Source organism: Callithrix jacchus, chromosome 1 (assembly GCF_049354715.1).
Source record: "Callithrix jacchus isolate 240 chromosome 1, calJac240_pri, whole genome shotgun sequence".
Lineage (NCBI taxonomy): Eukaryota > Metazoa > Chordata > Mammalia > Primates > Cebidae > Callithrix > Callithrix jacchus.
Genome location: NC_133502.1, coordinates 95,415,313 through 95,431,452, shown reverse-complemented (window position 1 = coordinate 95,431,452; position 16,140 = coordinate 95,415,313). Strand labels below are relative to the sequence as shown.

Genomic DNA, 16,140 nt, shown 5'->3' with positions numbered 1-16,140 from the left:
CCTTCAGCACCAGCAAGGCCACTTAACTCTGTGCTTCCCAAACTTTTTGCACCATGGCACACAGGGAAATGTTTATACATGTACGATATACTGGGTCACATGGAGAGGACCTGGAGGCCATGATGAGGCTGCACAAGGGTTGAAGACAATGTGCCTGGTGGCCCAGGTCACCCCGCATCCCCAGAGTCCAGGAGGATCATCAGCACACTGGTTGAAAGCTCTGCCTTATAAGAGGGTCTTTACAGCAAATTCTTTTGACAATGGCAGTCCCTTGGGCATAAAGTTAAAATCCTTCTCCTTCTGAGCAGTCCACCATGGCCCTGCTGTTTCTTCAGAACAACACCTCCTCTTTTCCATTTTCCCAGCCCTCCCTAGTCCCAGCTTTCTCTGACGTGGCCCCTGCCTCATCTCCGTGCTTGCTCTCACACACCTTCCCTTTCACACCACTTCAGTTTCATTGTCCATCGGTCACTTTGGAATCTGCAGATCTGCCTCCTCTCAGCCAGACAACAAAACAAACACGGCCCAGAAGTTGGGAATGGCTGACAAGGTCAGCTGGGGAGGACAAGGCCAGCAGCTGCTCTGCCCTAAATTTGAAGCCCAGCAGCTCTTTGCTGGCATGTGACAACAACAGATACCAAACATGGTAGGCAGGCTTCTCAGATGGCTCCTAATCATCTCCATCTCCTAGTATTCAGCCTCTTGTGTAATCTCCTCCCTGGGGAGGGAGCACAGCTTAGTAACTTACTGCAAGCAATACAATACAGCAAAGGTGACAGCATATCACCCTGTGACTGGGTTACAAAAAACTATGACTTCCATCTTGCTATCAGACTCCATGACCTTCTCATCCTGCATACTTTATGAAGCAAGATGCCAAGTGTCAGAGAGCCCACATGGCAGAGAACTAAGGATGCCTCTGGCTAACAGTCAACTGGGAACTAAGACCCTCAGTCCCACTGCCCATGAGGAGCTAAAACCTGACCACAAGCACATGAGCTTGAGATAACTGCAGGCCACGTGACTCCCTGACGGCAGCCTCCAAGAGACCTTAATGGAGAGAAACTGTGAGATAATCAAGGAGAGTTGTTTTATGCCACTAAGTTTTGGGGCAATTTGTTAGACAGCAACAGATAATTAAGATACCAAATAAGGATCAGATGAAAGACTCAAGAGCAGAGGACACTCGAAGGTCTGGCTTGGGGCTTGACAAAAGACTAGCTTAGATTGTATATTCTGTACCTGAAGAGCCTCTGTTAAGAGGACAGAACTGTGGAGACAGACTGGGGCTAACTATCCTAGAACCACCCTTGCCCTCCCTAAGAATATATCACATTCCATCCAGGAATCAATCCCCCTGGGGAAGTAGGGCTCCAACTCAACACTTATTCATCCTAAATTCAGTCTTCTGGATTTCAGGTCCCATTTAAACTTCATCCCTTGCTAACCAGATCCTGGAAAAGTTTAGTCTGACCAGAACTCTGCAAGGTGTCAGGAGCAAGAGGAATGTCTTAACAAGAATCCTTCACAAAATACGGCATCATAATTGTCTTGCTTTGGCAGCAAGACAGTTCTTTTCACTTGCCCTTGTAAGCTTGACAACGTAACAGCAAGGTCAACAGGATAAGATGCTGCTAACAAGTCTCAATGAATTAGCACATATACTTGACCTTGGTCAGTAGTCTCCTAGCAACGGTCAAAAAAAAATCCATGTTGGTGGCATGCTGAATTCAGGGCAGAGACGGGGTATCATTAAGGAAATCAAGGGTCCAGATGAGGCCTTGGTGCTCCTCTACCCTCATTACATAATTTTTCTCAAAGCTTTTTTTTTTTAAAAAGGTGGATGCAAAAGTACACATGATCAGGGCAGGTATTCATGCCAAGCCCTCGATTCCCAGGATTTTTACAATACCTCTGTCTCAGCAAGAGAGTGGCTGGTTTCTGATTAAGAAACGCTAGTGGTGAAATTGTTTCCTGCTTCAAAATACTTTCTCCATTAGTCGCCAGAATAAGAAATAAAATGCCAATAAAAGGTAAATGTTATCTGCAGGGGTGGAGCATGTTGCCACTATCACTAATTAGCAGTTTAGTTTGACTTAATCAGACCAACCCTGGAAGAAAAGGCTGAGGGTATAATACTGCTTAAGGTGGAAGCCGAGAACTAGGGTCACCTGAGTGCCTGACCAGAGGGGCAGCCCAGTGGGGGATCTGAGTGCTGAGGACAGCAGAAAGGAAACACCAGCCCAGAGAGGGTGAGGAAGGGCTGCTAAAGCCCAGTTCCCTAATTCAGTTCGCCAGTGACCAACCCCAGTGTTAAGTGAGCGTTGACTTCCAAATGTAATTGACAAATCAAACTTGTGATTCTTATTTCACGTTTCCATAGAGGACTCAATATCTGCAAAACCATTTTCTCTCACAACTACCCGGGGACATAAATCTGATTAACTCATTTTACTGATGAGGAAATTGAAGGCTGGGAGGAAAGCAGGTGACCAACTCCAGGTAACTGCAGCAGATCAACTGTAAGACAAAAGATTACATATGATGGACACTCTGAGCAGCGCATCTTTGTGTCTTGCTCCGAGAGAGATACAGGAGAAGGATGAGACACTGACAGTGAATGACAGAGGCAACAGGTTAATGCATACGAGAAAAGTGGAAAATGAGATCCTAAAGAATTCAGTGTTAAACTCTGGTCCAGAGTCTAAGCCAGTGTTTACCAATTTTGACTGAATCTCATTAATACCCATGCCACGACCCAACCTCCAGAGGCTCTAATCAAGAAGTCTGGGGCCTTGAAATCTATGTTTAAAGGGCAAAGCCCTGACTTTAGTTAATGGGAATGTGACCTGGATAGAGGCAAGATCTGTATGATTACAAGTGTGGGGAAGAGGCCAGTCCAGATAAGCATAAAGACATGTAGCATTTTTCATTTTATAGATGATCATGTTTATAGCCAAATCACATTTCATAATTCTCCTGTGTCACAATAAGCCTATTTTCAGCTATTCCTTCTGGGTAAACTGGAGCCAAAATGTCCAGACTGGCTCTAAATCTCCTTCAATCCACTACCAGGCTTATTTACTTACTTTCTGATGTCCCTTGGGCAGGATCTGACCAAAAGGTCAGCTAAGCATGTCAAGTTGAATGTCTGTTGTCTCAATATGAGAAACAAAAGGAGAAAAACCGCATGTGGAACTTTTCAGGGGAATGAAGTGACCTTTGTTGAAACAAAAATCCTCTCTCATGGCTGCCCTCAAGAAAGCAGTCAGCGAAGACTGTTTCAAAACAAGTGGATTGAGAAACCACATTTTTGGACTCAGAATATGTTGCCACTTACACTTGTAATGGGAGTATTTTTCATTTTAAAGATAATCATGTTTATATTCAAATCACAGTTCATAACTCCCAGGACTACTAGGGCTCCAGGATGTAACTGGGTTATACTTGAAATGCAATTATCTGTGATATATCTGTTCCTCTCCCAGCACCTTCCTTTCCTCTCCAATACAGCCCCAGTACATTTATCACAGAAAATATGAGAGTGGCTGGGCATGGTGGCTTATGCCTGTAATATGACATTTTGGGAGGCCAATGCTTGAGGCCAGGAGTTTGAGACCAGCCTGAGCAACATAAAAAGACCCTGTCTTTACAAAAAATAAAACACACACACACACACACACACACACACACACACACACAAATTAGCTGGGCACGATGGCATGCACCTGTAGTACTAGCTACTAGGTAGGTTGAGGCAGGAGGATTGCTGGAGCCCAGGAGTGTGAGGCTGCAGTGAGCTAGGATTGTGTCCTTGCACTCCAGCCTGGGTCATAGAGTGAGATTCTGTCTAAAGAATACATGGAGAGTGCATAGTTGGGGTAGGGGACGCAACTTTTCTAAAGACTACTGGGCAGTTTATTGAGCATACACTTATTCAGTAAGCATGTCAGACACTTGACTGTGGCCCTATGAGATGCAACTCTGACTGGAAACTGACAACAAAATTCTCTCGGGCTAAATCATTCATTCCTTTTGCTGTTGTTTGTCCCATCACTTCTTGGCACAGTTTCACATATATACTGTCGGGTGAGACAATACATTAAAAAAGTTGAGAAAGATTCCCCTTGGGAGAGGGGTCAGCAAAAAGTAAAAATCGGGGCCCAGAGGATTAAAAAAGATCAGTCTTATCCATCATTTTCTTTTATTCCAGAGAGCACAAAGTAACTGAAGAATTTGCCTTCTGGTGTGCAGATCACTGGACAAGTTTTGCTCTGGTGACTTCTAGATGGTGACGATTCGATATCAGTGGGGGAGACACCTGCCAGGCAACACATCTTGCCTAGAGCTGGACTGACTGGTGAGACTCTAAAGATGAGTTAAAATAATCAGAGGCAATATTTCAAATCTAGGTGGTATGAAAACAAACATTCTCCCATCTCCTTTTGTTTTCTTCTTGGTTGAAACGAATCATTTGATCTTCAAATGAGATTGTAAGGTGAAGCCTTTTCATTTTAAAGGTGTACCAGTAAGATCATATATACTGTCTTTAGCATATATATATGATCATGTATAAGATCATATATACATGACATCTTTAGAAAAATTACTCCAGTTGCAGTAGGTCCTCACAGTTCATAGAAAAAGGCCTCATTTTGTTGTTGTTGTTATTGACAACTAAGGTCTCTCACTAAGAGCATTATTGCCCACTGACGGATATGACACTTTACTGCGGATCCTAAGTTGCAGAATGGTCCATTAAATTCACCCTGGTAAAAGAAGGCATCTCAAAAACATTTCATTTTTGAAGTAAAGCCCATTAACCTACATAAGTATACAAACCCGAGGAGAAATGAATGCATCCACACTTCACCTCAGCAAGCATCACTCCCACTACAGTTAGTATTCTTGCTGCTATACTTCCCACAAATGTTCTGTGCTTTCCAAACTAAGCACACTATCAAGCCCACAGCTCCTGAAGTCTTCAGGTTTTTCATTGTCAAGGTGTAAATTCACTTGCCAATTAGTGCTCTTCACCTTAAGTAGTACAGCCCCCACCTTGACCTACTTTTTATTTCTTTACTCTTATGTGTGTCACGTAAGCCAAATGCAAGCGTGTGTGCTTAACACAAACATTGCAGGAAATTAAAGACTTAGTGCACTCGTCTTACCATATAACATAGTTAATAAAGCAGTCATTTCTTAGAAATTGTGTACAAAATGTACAGAAGTGTTTGCCTTTCTCTGTGTTTCCAGGAAAGCAGTAACAATGAGATGGTTCCTTTGTGCCGTAAGTCATCTCTGAAGGATGCTTTCTACTCTTGCACATTTTTCATTTAAAGCAAAGAAATACATGAATCTAGTTTTAAAAGTCAAACAATATAATGAAGTTTATGGCAAAAATCAAAGTCTTCCCTGTCCCACCCACTCCAGGGTCCTGCTCCCAACTCTTCTAACATTTTCCCCCAGGTGTGTATTTCCATATTCATCAATAGCATGTTCATACTGCCTCACCTTGGTTTTTCAATTTTAGATATTGCTTCCTGGCTCTACTATAAATAATTAAGATCTACCTCTTTCATATTACATGCACCCTAATCCTCTCAATATTACAATTTCTGGTTAATCAATATTCAGTGCTTGTATTCTGAAGACTATACTCTTCTCTGCTGAGCTACAATGCATATTGTTATTGCATTTCTTGCCAATATAACAATTTCTTTTACTGAGGGAAATAATGGAATTGTTTTTCCATTTGCTTAGTCTTCTATGGACTGTCCAATAATTGATGCCAAACTCTCCTAAAATCATCTAAAACTCCTGGTGGTACAAATTTATCAGGAAATCTCTCAGTTCCACTCTTTCTAAAGACTACCTAACTCGAGCCCTTTGAGCAGAAGGCCACACAGGATTGGTGGCTGGACTTCTGCACTGTTATGATCCTTGGATTTCCTTTCCCATCACCTGGGGATTCTCTCTGCTGCATTCCCGGGTTGGGTCTCCTGTTTCCTGGATTTTGCACCTTTTTCTTGGTTTATACTTCCATGCAAGAAGATCAATCCTCCAGTAGTTTCCTAAGAATGGGTCCATGCAAGGTAAATTTTCTGGGACACTGCTTGTCTGAAAACATCTTTATTGTACATTCACACTGAATTGAAGATAGACTGGCTGTAGGCCCCCCAGCTTCCAGTGTTGCTTGTGACAAGTCCAACATCATTGTGTTTCCTGATCATTTGTTCCTTGTTTTTATTTCTCTGAAAGTCTGTACAATCTCCTCCTTCTCCCTCTTGTTCTGAAACTTCTGTGGGTCTTTTCTACTTCATTATTCTACACAGGTACTCAGTAGACTCTTTTAATCTGGAAGGTCGTGTGTCCTTTGGCTCCAGCACATGGTCTTTCATAATTTCCCCTTCCATTTTATCTTTGTTTCTACTACTTTCCATCCTTTTGCCATAATTGTCCTATTGTTTTGAAGATTTCCTCAATTTTGCTGCCTTGATTTGTCCAAGTGACTTTCCATTTGCTCTATGTCTTTGTCTTTCATGTTAGAAATGTTCTTTAAATGTCTGGTGATCCTTGGCTGTTCACTCATATTTAAGAGTAAATCCCCAAAAAGCCTATTGGAAGATCATGTAATCATGATACAGGAGCCATCACTATGGGGTGATCAGGTGGAAAGCCAGGTGTTGTACTGGGAACCCCCTCTAAAATTAGTATCTGTAGTATTTTCTCTTGGGCCTTTTCAGAGAAGAATATGCTTATCTGCTAGGGACTAGGGGTCCCAAGTGCGTTGGATTCTAAGCCTGACAACTAAGAGTTCTAAGGTTTTCTCAAGTCTCACTTCTTAGAGGGCCCTATGTTCCCTAAGATGCCTTGTTTCCATTTCCAACAGCTGCCATGTCCCTAATTCCAGTGCTTCTCTGCTTAATCCATTCCTTACAGAAGCCTCCCGACTTCTGGAGAGAGAAGGAATCGCCTGGTTTCACAGGCTGGAGAAGGCATCAGGAAGTTTAACGTCTCCTGTGACAGGCTTCCAAATAATCCTCTTCTTTCTTCAGCCATATCCCTCATACTTATGCCACCTGAGGTACCCGGTGTCTCAAATTCCTGAGCCTTTTTTTGGGGGTTTACCTCATACATCCTCACAAACACTTGGCAGAAGAGAGAAAATAGAAACCTCATCACTTTGTTAGTCAGGATGGACCAGGCTATGTGGTGATAACGAATCACCCCAAAATCTCTGTGGCTAAAAACGATAAAGGTTGATTCCTCTCTCTCAGTACATGTCCCAGCCCTGCCCAATGTGTTTTTTGAGACCTGTGCTGACAGAGACACAGCCATCTTGTGAGGCTGCCCCCTTAACATGAAGCTTTGAGGTTTGTTTCCACTGGGGAAGAAAGCATGACCTTAGCTGCTCCCACTTGGAAGCAATACAATTCAGGGCTCACATTTCCCTGGCCATGCCTAACTTCTAGGGGATGAGGAAGTGCTCTCTCTGTGTTTGAAAAAATAAGAGAGCTGGAAATGCTGGGGCACACTAATCCCCCATCATAGCCAGTTACCACTTGGATGTTGCCAGATTTTGTTGCACTCATCTGTTGTTGTGTTCTCTGTCAGCCTTTGTGCTTTTTATTATTTTACTGGAATTCTAGGAGGCAGCAGAGATAAACACCATTTCAAGCTGTATACCACACCACTTAAAGTAGCTAAAACCCTCCAATTTACACTGCATGTTTGCTAACATCAATCTCCCTGAGTCTACTGTAATTTTGTTTTTGAATGATTCTGTTGCCTAAAGACAGATCAGTAGGCTGTGGCTTTTTGAAACTGGTATTCAGGCCAGGCATGGTGGCTCATGCCTGTAATTCCTGTATTTTGGGAGCCAGGTGGATCACCTGAGGTCAGGAGTTCAAGACCAGCCTGGACAACATGAGAAAAACCCCATCTCTACTAAAAAATACAAAAATAAGGCATGGTGGCATGCGCCTATAGTCCCCGCTACTTGGGAGGCTGAGACAGGAGAATCACTTGAACCTGGGAGGCAGAGGTTGCGTAGAGCCAAGATTGTGCCACTGTACTCCAGCCTGGACAATAGAGTAAGACACCATCTCAAAACAAACAAACAAAAAAAACAAAAAGAGAAAAGAAAGAGGACAGGTTTTCATTATCAGTATTTTTCAAGAAGGGGATTGGGAGATAGTTCTGAAGTATATGCTTGGAAAAGTAAAACTCTTTACTAGAAGAAAAGCATATATGTATTTAAAACATTTTTTTAGAACACAGTTATTTTCTCACAGTGCTGAGCATGTAATAGATGTATTCAGTAAATTCTTACAGGTTAGCAATCACGTTTTCTTTTTCTATACAACCCACCAGCAAACAAATGCCAGTTTGCTCCAAGTAAAAAGTGCTTAAATTCTGGGGGAATTAAAAGCACTTTAAAAGCAGATTTAGCCATTAGCAATGATGGCTGACAAATGGTAATATAGGTTGTTTTTTGTTTCCTTTTATTTGCTTTATTTTAGTTTCTGATCTTGCCATTTTGAGAATCCGAATACTAAAAATACTGCTTTTATAAGAATACCATTTCTTGGCCGGGGGCGGTGGCTCAAGCCTGTAATCCCAGCACTTTGGGAGGCCGAGGCGGGTGGATCACGAGGTCAAGAGATCGAGACCATCCTGGTAAACATGGTGAAACCCCGTCTCTACTAAAAATACAAAAAATTAGCTGGGCATGGTGGCGCGTGCCTGTAATCCCAGCTACTCGGGAGGCTGAGGCAGGAGAATTGCCTGAACCCAGGAGGCGGAGGTTGCAGTGAGCCGAGATCACACCATTGCACTCCAGCCTGGGTAACAAGAGCGAAACTCCGTCTCAAAAAAGAAAAAAAAAAAAAAGAAAGAATACCATTTCTCCAGGTCTGCTGACTATAATTACAGTGAAATAGCTCTTTTTCTTAAAACCATATCTGTACTAATAAAAGATTTAGTTAAATATTAAATCCACAGCACTTATATGGGGAAAGTACCCAGATAATACATTTTTTTTCCTTTAAATCAGTAGTTCTCAGTCTTTCACATGTCTATAAATCTCAGGGAAAGTTTACAAAACAAAATAAAGTAAAACAAAAAACCAGATCACTGAGCCCCACATCAGGTATCGTGGTTTAGAAGGGAAGGGCAGTACAGACTTCGGACCACATGGCTTTAAAATACCTTTCCATTTTCTTTAACCGCATACATGGAGAATGAGTGCTCAGTAAATATTTTTTGATGCTGAGATGGAAATCAACAGAATATAATATCATTATATTCTTATAATACCATTAAAGAGATAGCAAAGGAAGGTCCTTCCTATAAACATGGCATGACAGATGAAATACAATCCACAAAGAGCTTTAAAAGGACTGCTGGAATACTTTAAAGCAAAAGCTTTCAGTTTTGCTTTATATTAACTATTCATAATCCAGTGATCCATAGTGATTTCTTAGCAGCAAGTTGAATTTCTGACATGGTGGGTTCCTAAAGCATCATACAATGTTCTATAATTAATTCTACCTTTTGAATGAAACAGCATGCAAGAGAGTTAAGCTCTTCTAGTTCAAATGAATAAAAGCCAGCCCCTAGCCCTACTGTAGGCTGTGCTGTGGACTCAACATGAGGCTGCAGTGGCAATTGTTTAAGCAGGTCATTTTAAGGAGCTGGCGCACTGGAAAAAGCTGAAGGAAGAGGCCAGCATCTGGACCAATTGTGCCTGCAGCTTTTTCCTTCGGCGGCTTTTCAGGTTTCTAAAAGGATACAGAAGTTAGCCTTTTGCCAACTCCCTACTTTTGAAAACCTTCTCTATTTCCACCCCATTTGCAAAATGCTTGCTGCAATCCCTCCTAGCTGAGAGGAATCTGGAGACAGCTGGAGGTCAAGGAGAATTCTACATGTGAGTACACCTGTTTTTCACCAAATCAGAAGCCTAGAAAACAGAGAGAGGACATGTCTGAACTCACTGACCCAATGCTGCCCCCTTGCTGGGGAGAATGAAGTTCCTTCCCTACTGGTTTCCAACCCTTCCTAATCCACTAACAGCAAATGCTGACTATTCCTTAAAAAGGAGGTGAATGCTACCACTCTGACCTGCATGGCTCTTTATGTGTAAGCAAAATGAACAAATACTTTACAATAATGGTTTCTCATGCCAAGGATATATATTGAGAAACAGCCTGGTGTAATCATAAAATGGAGAATTAAATGAAATTGAATGTAAGCTCTTGACTTGACCCTTATCTTACTCCAAGATTCTCTTTTTTTTTTTTTGAGACAGAGTTTCGCTCGTTACCCAGGCTGGAGTGCAATGGCGCGATCTCGGCTCACCGCAACCTCCGCCTCCTGGGTTCAGGCAATTCTCCTGCCTCAGCCTCCTGAGTAGTTGGGATTACAGGCACGCACCACCATGCCCAGCTAATTTTTTGCATTTTTAGTAGAGACGGGGTTTCACCATGTTTACCAGGATGGTCTCGATCTCTTGACCTCATGATCCACTCGCCTCGGCCTCCCAAAGTGCTGGGATTACAGGCTTGAGCCCCAAGATTCGTTTTTAAATGAAATGCTTAAAAATTATTCAAGAGCATGGAAAGGGAGAGTAGAAGCAGAAAGAATCTTTATAGCAAATGAGTCAGAGCAAAGGTTAGCCTTCCTGATATATTCTGAATAGATTGGGATACCTAAGCCTGCCACGTTATCACATTTCTTAGGTATTTCAAAAATGGAAAATGTCAATGGTGTTATCAATTTCTTTGTGTAGCTCTTCACAATGAAACAGAATTTGGTTTAAAATAAAATACACATCTTTTGTGAACCGGGAAGGATGCCCTGATACCACCAGATATGAAAATTATGCACCTACTGAAGCCTATAATGAGGTATAGGGTGGATGAAAAAACTGCAGAGTCCGGGTGTTGTGTCTCATACCTGTAATCCCAGCACTTTGGGAAGCCAAGGCAGGTGGATCACCTGAGGTCAGGAGTTCAAGACCTGCTTGGCCAACATGGTGAAACCCCATTTCTATTAAAAATACAAAATTAGCCAGGCATGGTGGTGTGTGCCTGTAATCCCAGCTACTCAGGAGGCTGAGGCAGGAGAATCACTTGAACCCAGGAGGCAGAGGTTGCAGTGAGCCAAGATGGCTCCACCGCACTCCAGCCTGGGCAAAAAAAGTGAAACTGTCTCAAAAAGCCAAACCAAAACAAAAAAAGCTGCTGAAACTGGCCAGGTGCTGTGGCTCACACCTGTAATCCAAGCACTTTGGGAGGCCGAGGTGAGTGGGTCATGTGAGGCCGGGAGTTGGAGACCAGCCTGGCCAACATGGTGAAAACCCCTCTACTAAAAAATGCAAAAATTAGCCAGGTGAGGTGGTGCGCACCTATAAGCCCAGCCACTTGGGAGGCTGAGGTAGAATTGCTTGAACTTGGGAGGCCGAGGTTGCAATGAGCTAAGATCACATCAATGCACTCCAGCCTGGGTGACAGAGCAAGACTCCATCTCCAAATAAACAAACAAACAGACCGCAGAAACCAGTCATGAAAAGGCTCAGAAAGACTTCCTTGATTTCCTCTAAAGAGGGTACACCACCCATCCCAAATCATCAAAGGATTGATTTAAGGCAGTTCTCAAATTGTGGTCCTGGGACCAGCAGCATCACATGGGAACTGTCAGTGACAATGTTGAACTTTAGCTGAGAACCAGAAAAACGAAATGAAGAAATACCCCCATCCTTTTGTGTTCTGGGAAATTCCTTCCCCTCTGACTTAGAGTAGGAATGCTCCTCTTGTTTACCTATGACAAGGCCAAACGCAGACCCTCTACCTTCCCATTCGTTCTTCACAAATGATCAGTTGAACGGTTTGCTAGCCAAACTTTGGTTACATTTCTCTCCTTCCCCAGTGCGTGGACTGGCCAGCATACAATCGCTCCTGAGAAAACGCTGGTCTCAGGTAGAAAACAGTCTCTGATCCACAGCACATTCACCTCCCACCCTTTTCATGCCACTTTGACACACCCTGTTCTACTTGGCTACTCCTACCTATAAAACAAACCCCACCTTATGCCTAACTCTAGAGACCCTAAAAGATCTTAAGGTCAGCGCTCGCTTCGGCAGCACATATACTAGAATTGGAACGATACAGAGAAGATTAGCATGGCCCCTGCGCAAGGATGACACGCAAATTCGTGAAGCGTTCCATATTTAAAAAAAAAAAAAAAAGATCTTAAGGTCAGAAGTTCTCCTATGGCAACAGTCCTTCCTCTCTATAATGAAACTGCACCTTTTCTCTCCTTTGCAATAATCCTTTCCAATAAACTGTCTCCTTCCTCAATCAGGGCTTGGTTTTTATTTGGCATTAGAAATACAAATTCTAGGGCCCTACCCCACACTTTCTGAATCAGAAACTGTGAGGTGGAGGGTGATGTGCCCAAGAATGCATCTCTCACAAGGCCTCCAGGCACAGTGTGGGAACCACTGATTTGAAGCCATCCTGCTAAGAATCTGATGAATGCATTCAACACTTTAATTCTCTCCTGCTGGTATTTCATTCACGAGAGTTTAGGTACAAGCTGTTTCTGAGGCTTAGGGTGGAAAAGTTCTTAGCGTCCCCACAGGCCGTTTCCCATAAAGGCACTACCCAGGGACATACAAGGCCATGGGGCGCCATCTCCCTCCCACTGCATGGAGCTGAGTAAGTCCGAACCCTCACCAACTTACATCTCCGTCCATCGGCCTCTGGTCGTCACAGTCCCTGGTGGGGCTAATGTCCTGGCGCATGACCCAGATGGGCTCTTTGGGCTCGTCGGGGGTGTAAGGCGAACGGATGGTCCTAGTTTTCACCTCCTCGATGGCCTCCTTGATGTCCTTGATGGCCAGCGAGATGGCATCGCGCTTCTCCTTGCTGTACCGCTGCCCAGCCTCGCCGCTGCCTGCGGGGCCAGTTGCACGCTGCTGCCCCGCTGGCGTCTGCAGCCCGGGGCTGTCAGGGCGACCCCCAACCGGGGTAGGGGGGCGCTCCAGGTCCTGCTCGGCCTCAGGCATGTCCTCGGCCGCCTTGTCGAGGCTGTGCGAGCTCATGCTCTGCTTGACCTCTGCCACGATCTGGTCGATGTCCTCCTCCTGCTCGTAGCTATCCATGCGCGGGTACGGCGCGAACTCGGCCTCCTTCTCGGGGCTGTCGGACTCGCCGTCTGAGCGTTCGTCGTAGTGGTGCAGCCGCGCGCCCAGGGCCTCCTGGCGGTACGCTGCCGCCTCGTCGTGTTCCTGCTCGTAGAGCCGCAGGCCGTCGCGCGCGTCCAGCTCGGGCGCGTCCCCTATCTCCTCGTACACGTGCTCCTGGAGGCCGCCATAGTCGGCGTAGGGCTCGGCGTAAGGCTCGTCCTCGCTGCGGTGGAAGAGCCGGTGCGTGTAGACGTAGCCCGAGTAGGCCGCGTTCATGGCCTCCTCGTGCTCCAGCGAGTGGAAGTGCAGGTGATTGGGCAGTGCGTGGCGGTGCGTGGCCTCGGCGTGCTCTGCCTCTGCCTGCTCTGTGTACTCCTCTGCCTCGGGTCGGTACTGCACTGCGTAGGCGCTCTCGTCCTCGGGGTCCTGCGCGCGCTCCGCATCGTAGCCGTCGCGGGCCGCGGCAATCACGTCGCCCTCGGCGGTGTCCGTGTGGTTGTGGAAGCCGCTTTCCGTGCTGGCTGAGCGCGCCAGGCATTCCCCGCGCTCCTCCTCCTCCTGGCCGAGCTGGGCGCGGAGGTCCTCGAGGGCACGCCCGCGCTGGTGGCGGCTCGCATAGTGCTGCTGCTGTGGCAGCGGCTGCTGCTCCTCTTCGACCTCGGGGTGCTCCAGGTCGGCCTCCACTGACTCGTTCACTTCCCCGCCTGCCGCCTCGTCGGTCACCTCCACCTCCGCGGACCCCTCCAAGTGGTTCATAGTGGGCGTTGGGGACGGCTGGGAGAGAAGCTGGGCCCCGCTCACTGCGCCCTCATTTTGCTCCACTGGGCTGGAAAAACAAGAAGGGGAGAGGCCGTCACGTGGTGCAAACAGTGGTTATGAGACGAATATCCAGATAACCATCAAAACAACTGCTATTGATTCCTTTTGGATCTGGGTCAATTAAAAAATGACTGCCAATTTAAGCTAAATCTGACAGCACATACATAGCACGCATCATAATTTGTAATTACATATCTACTTGTTTAATTGCTTATTGGCTTTCTCCCTTTCCCATCCCTCAGACTGAGTGCCTCAGGAACGTTTTGTTCTTCATGCACGCTATCCAGGTCCCGTTTCTGATGCATCTGAATAAAGAGTTCTACTAAATTGAATGGGCCAATTGACACATTTTCCATCTGCTAACAGATAAATCTCTCCAAATTAAACTAGGATCCTAGTAACTTTAGAAATCATTCTTTAAATAAATAAATAAATAAATAACCTTGAACACCTTTTGAAGCCATTGCTGGTAACACACATTTTCAGCCATTCAGAGGATGGCTGCCAGCTAGCAGAGAAAACCCGCCCTGGCTCTGTTATTACTGATTCTGCGATCTTGGGCAAGTGGCTTAATTTTCTGGACCTCCATGGTGTGACTGGGCTCATTTCCTACATGCAGGATGTTAACAGCTATTACAGGGTAAAAAAGACTCCGTGATCAAATAAGTTTGGAAAATGGTGAGTTACAGTTGACTTTTCATTGTTAATATCCAGAAGGAGAAAGATGCAGGATACAGGGTTTCCCTAAGTTGTTTGACCAGGAGACACTTTTTCTTCCTAGAGGCCAGTGTTATACAGCAGCTGGTTCCTAATAGTCAGGCTTCCCTGTCGCGCATTCAGCATCCAGGAGTCAACCAACCATGGACGACAATCTTCGGGAAAAAAAAAAAACCCAGCACAATACAACAATAAAAAATAATGCAAGTAAAAATAAGGTATAACTGATTTACATAGCATTTAATATCGTATTGCGTATTATAAGAAATCTAGAGATGATTCACAGTATATCTAGAGAATGTGCATAGGTCATATGCAAATATGCCATTTTATAATGGATTTTCATATCCACTGGGGTCCTGAAACCAACCCCCACAGATTCCAGGGGAGGACTATAATCACTTCCCCCATATACCCTGCATTTAAAAATCTGTGATTTTTATGAGTTGCCATTATAGCTAGAACGGGATAACAGGTATATATATATTTTTAATATGGGTAGGTCTCATTCTATTTTCAGAGAAATTTGTAGCTTGAAAGAAGGATTTGCTTTCAACCTCTCTCAATTTTTATCACAAAATAGCTCTATAGTATATTCTGTGCAGTATATAGAAATAGACACAGAGAATGTAAAGAACAACAACAAAACAGGCAGGACCCCTGTGATTTTGAGATCCCTGTGGTAAATGGGCTCAACAGTATGTGTAAACTTGCTATTATGTTCTTTTGGAGAGCTTCTCTTACAAATGGACAAAATTGATGGGAACTGAACTCTTAAATGTTATATCAGACAGCCCCAGGAGGACCAGGAATATCTGATTGACTCTAGTAGTGAGATGCATTATATTCTACTCAACTCCCCGTCACAAACACAGCAATTTCCTTCGAGCATTGATGACCATCCCAATAGCAAAAAAGGCCATTTTGGAGCTACCAAGTCCACATTTAAGCAGAAGTATCATGTTTCCCCCATTCTTTAATGGATCTACCCCTGATTGATGCTTGCTAGAAGAAAAGAATCATGGTTTACAAGAGAACAACTTTTATTGCTTGAGTCCCACGTCATATAAATTAGACCCAGCCTCTTTTGAAAAATTGTGGGCTCCTCCCATTAACTCCTGACAACAGTGACTGTGGACTAAGTATAAGAAAGTCTTCCAAAAGCAAGTATGAGTCTCCCTTTAAACCTTGTTGGATGGTTAAGGCTGTAAACCAGTGGCAGGGTGGGGTGGGATGAGGGATGATTGAAACTGTTTCACCTCAGATCATCAGGCATTAGTTAGATTTTAATAAGGAGTGCACGACCTAGATCCCTCGCAGGTGCAGTTCACAATAAGGTTCATGCTTCTATGGGAATCTAATGCTGCTGCTGATGTGACAGGAGGTGGAGCTCAGGTAGCAGTGCTCACTCA

General features: G+C 44.5%; 1 protein-coding gene and 1 non-coding gene across 6 annotated transcripts in view; one reads left to right on the top strand and one right to left on the bottom strand.

Moving 5' to 3' along the window:
* Positions 1–16,140, bottom strand: part of APBA1 (amyloid beta precursor protein binding family A member 1) — a 229,307-nt gene that overhangs the window by 61,840 nt on the left and 151,327 nt on the right. For all 5 annotated transcript variants that reach the window (XM_035302864.3, XM_002742872.6, XM_008995874.5 and 2 more), the window contains one exon: positions 12,749–14,018. In XM_035302864.3, coding sequence (XP_035158755.1) covers positions 12,749–13,948 — 1,200 coding nt within the window. In that variant the 5' untranslated portion in view covers positions 13,949–14,018. The remainder of the gene's footprint in view (positions 1–12,748; positions 14,019–16,140) is intronic.
* LOC118148037 (U6 spliceosomal RNA) lies at positions 12,130–12,236 on the top strand. Its single transcript, XR_004734781.1, has one exon. It is a non-coding gene; the product is annotated as a U6 spliceosomal RNA (small nuclear RNA).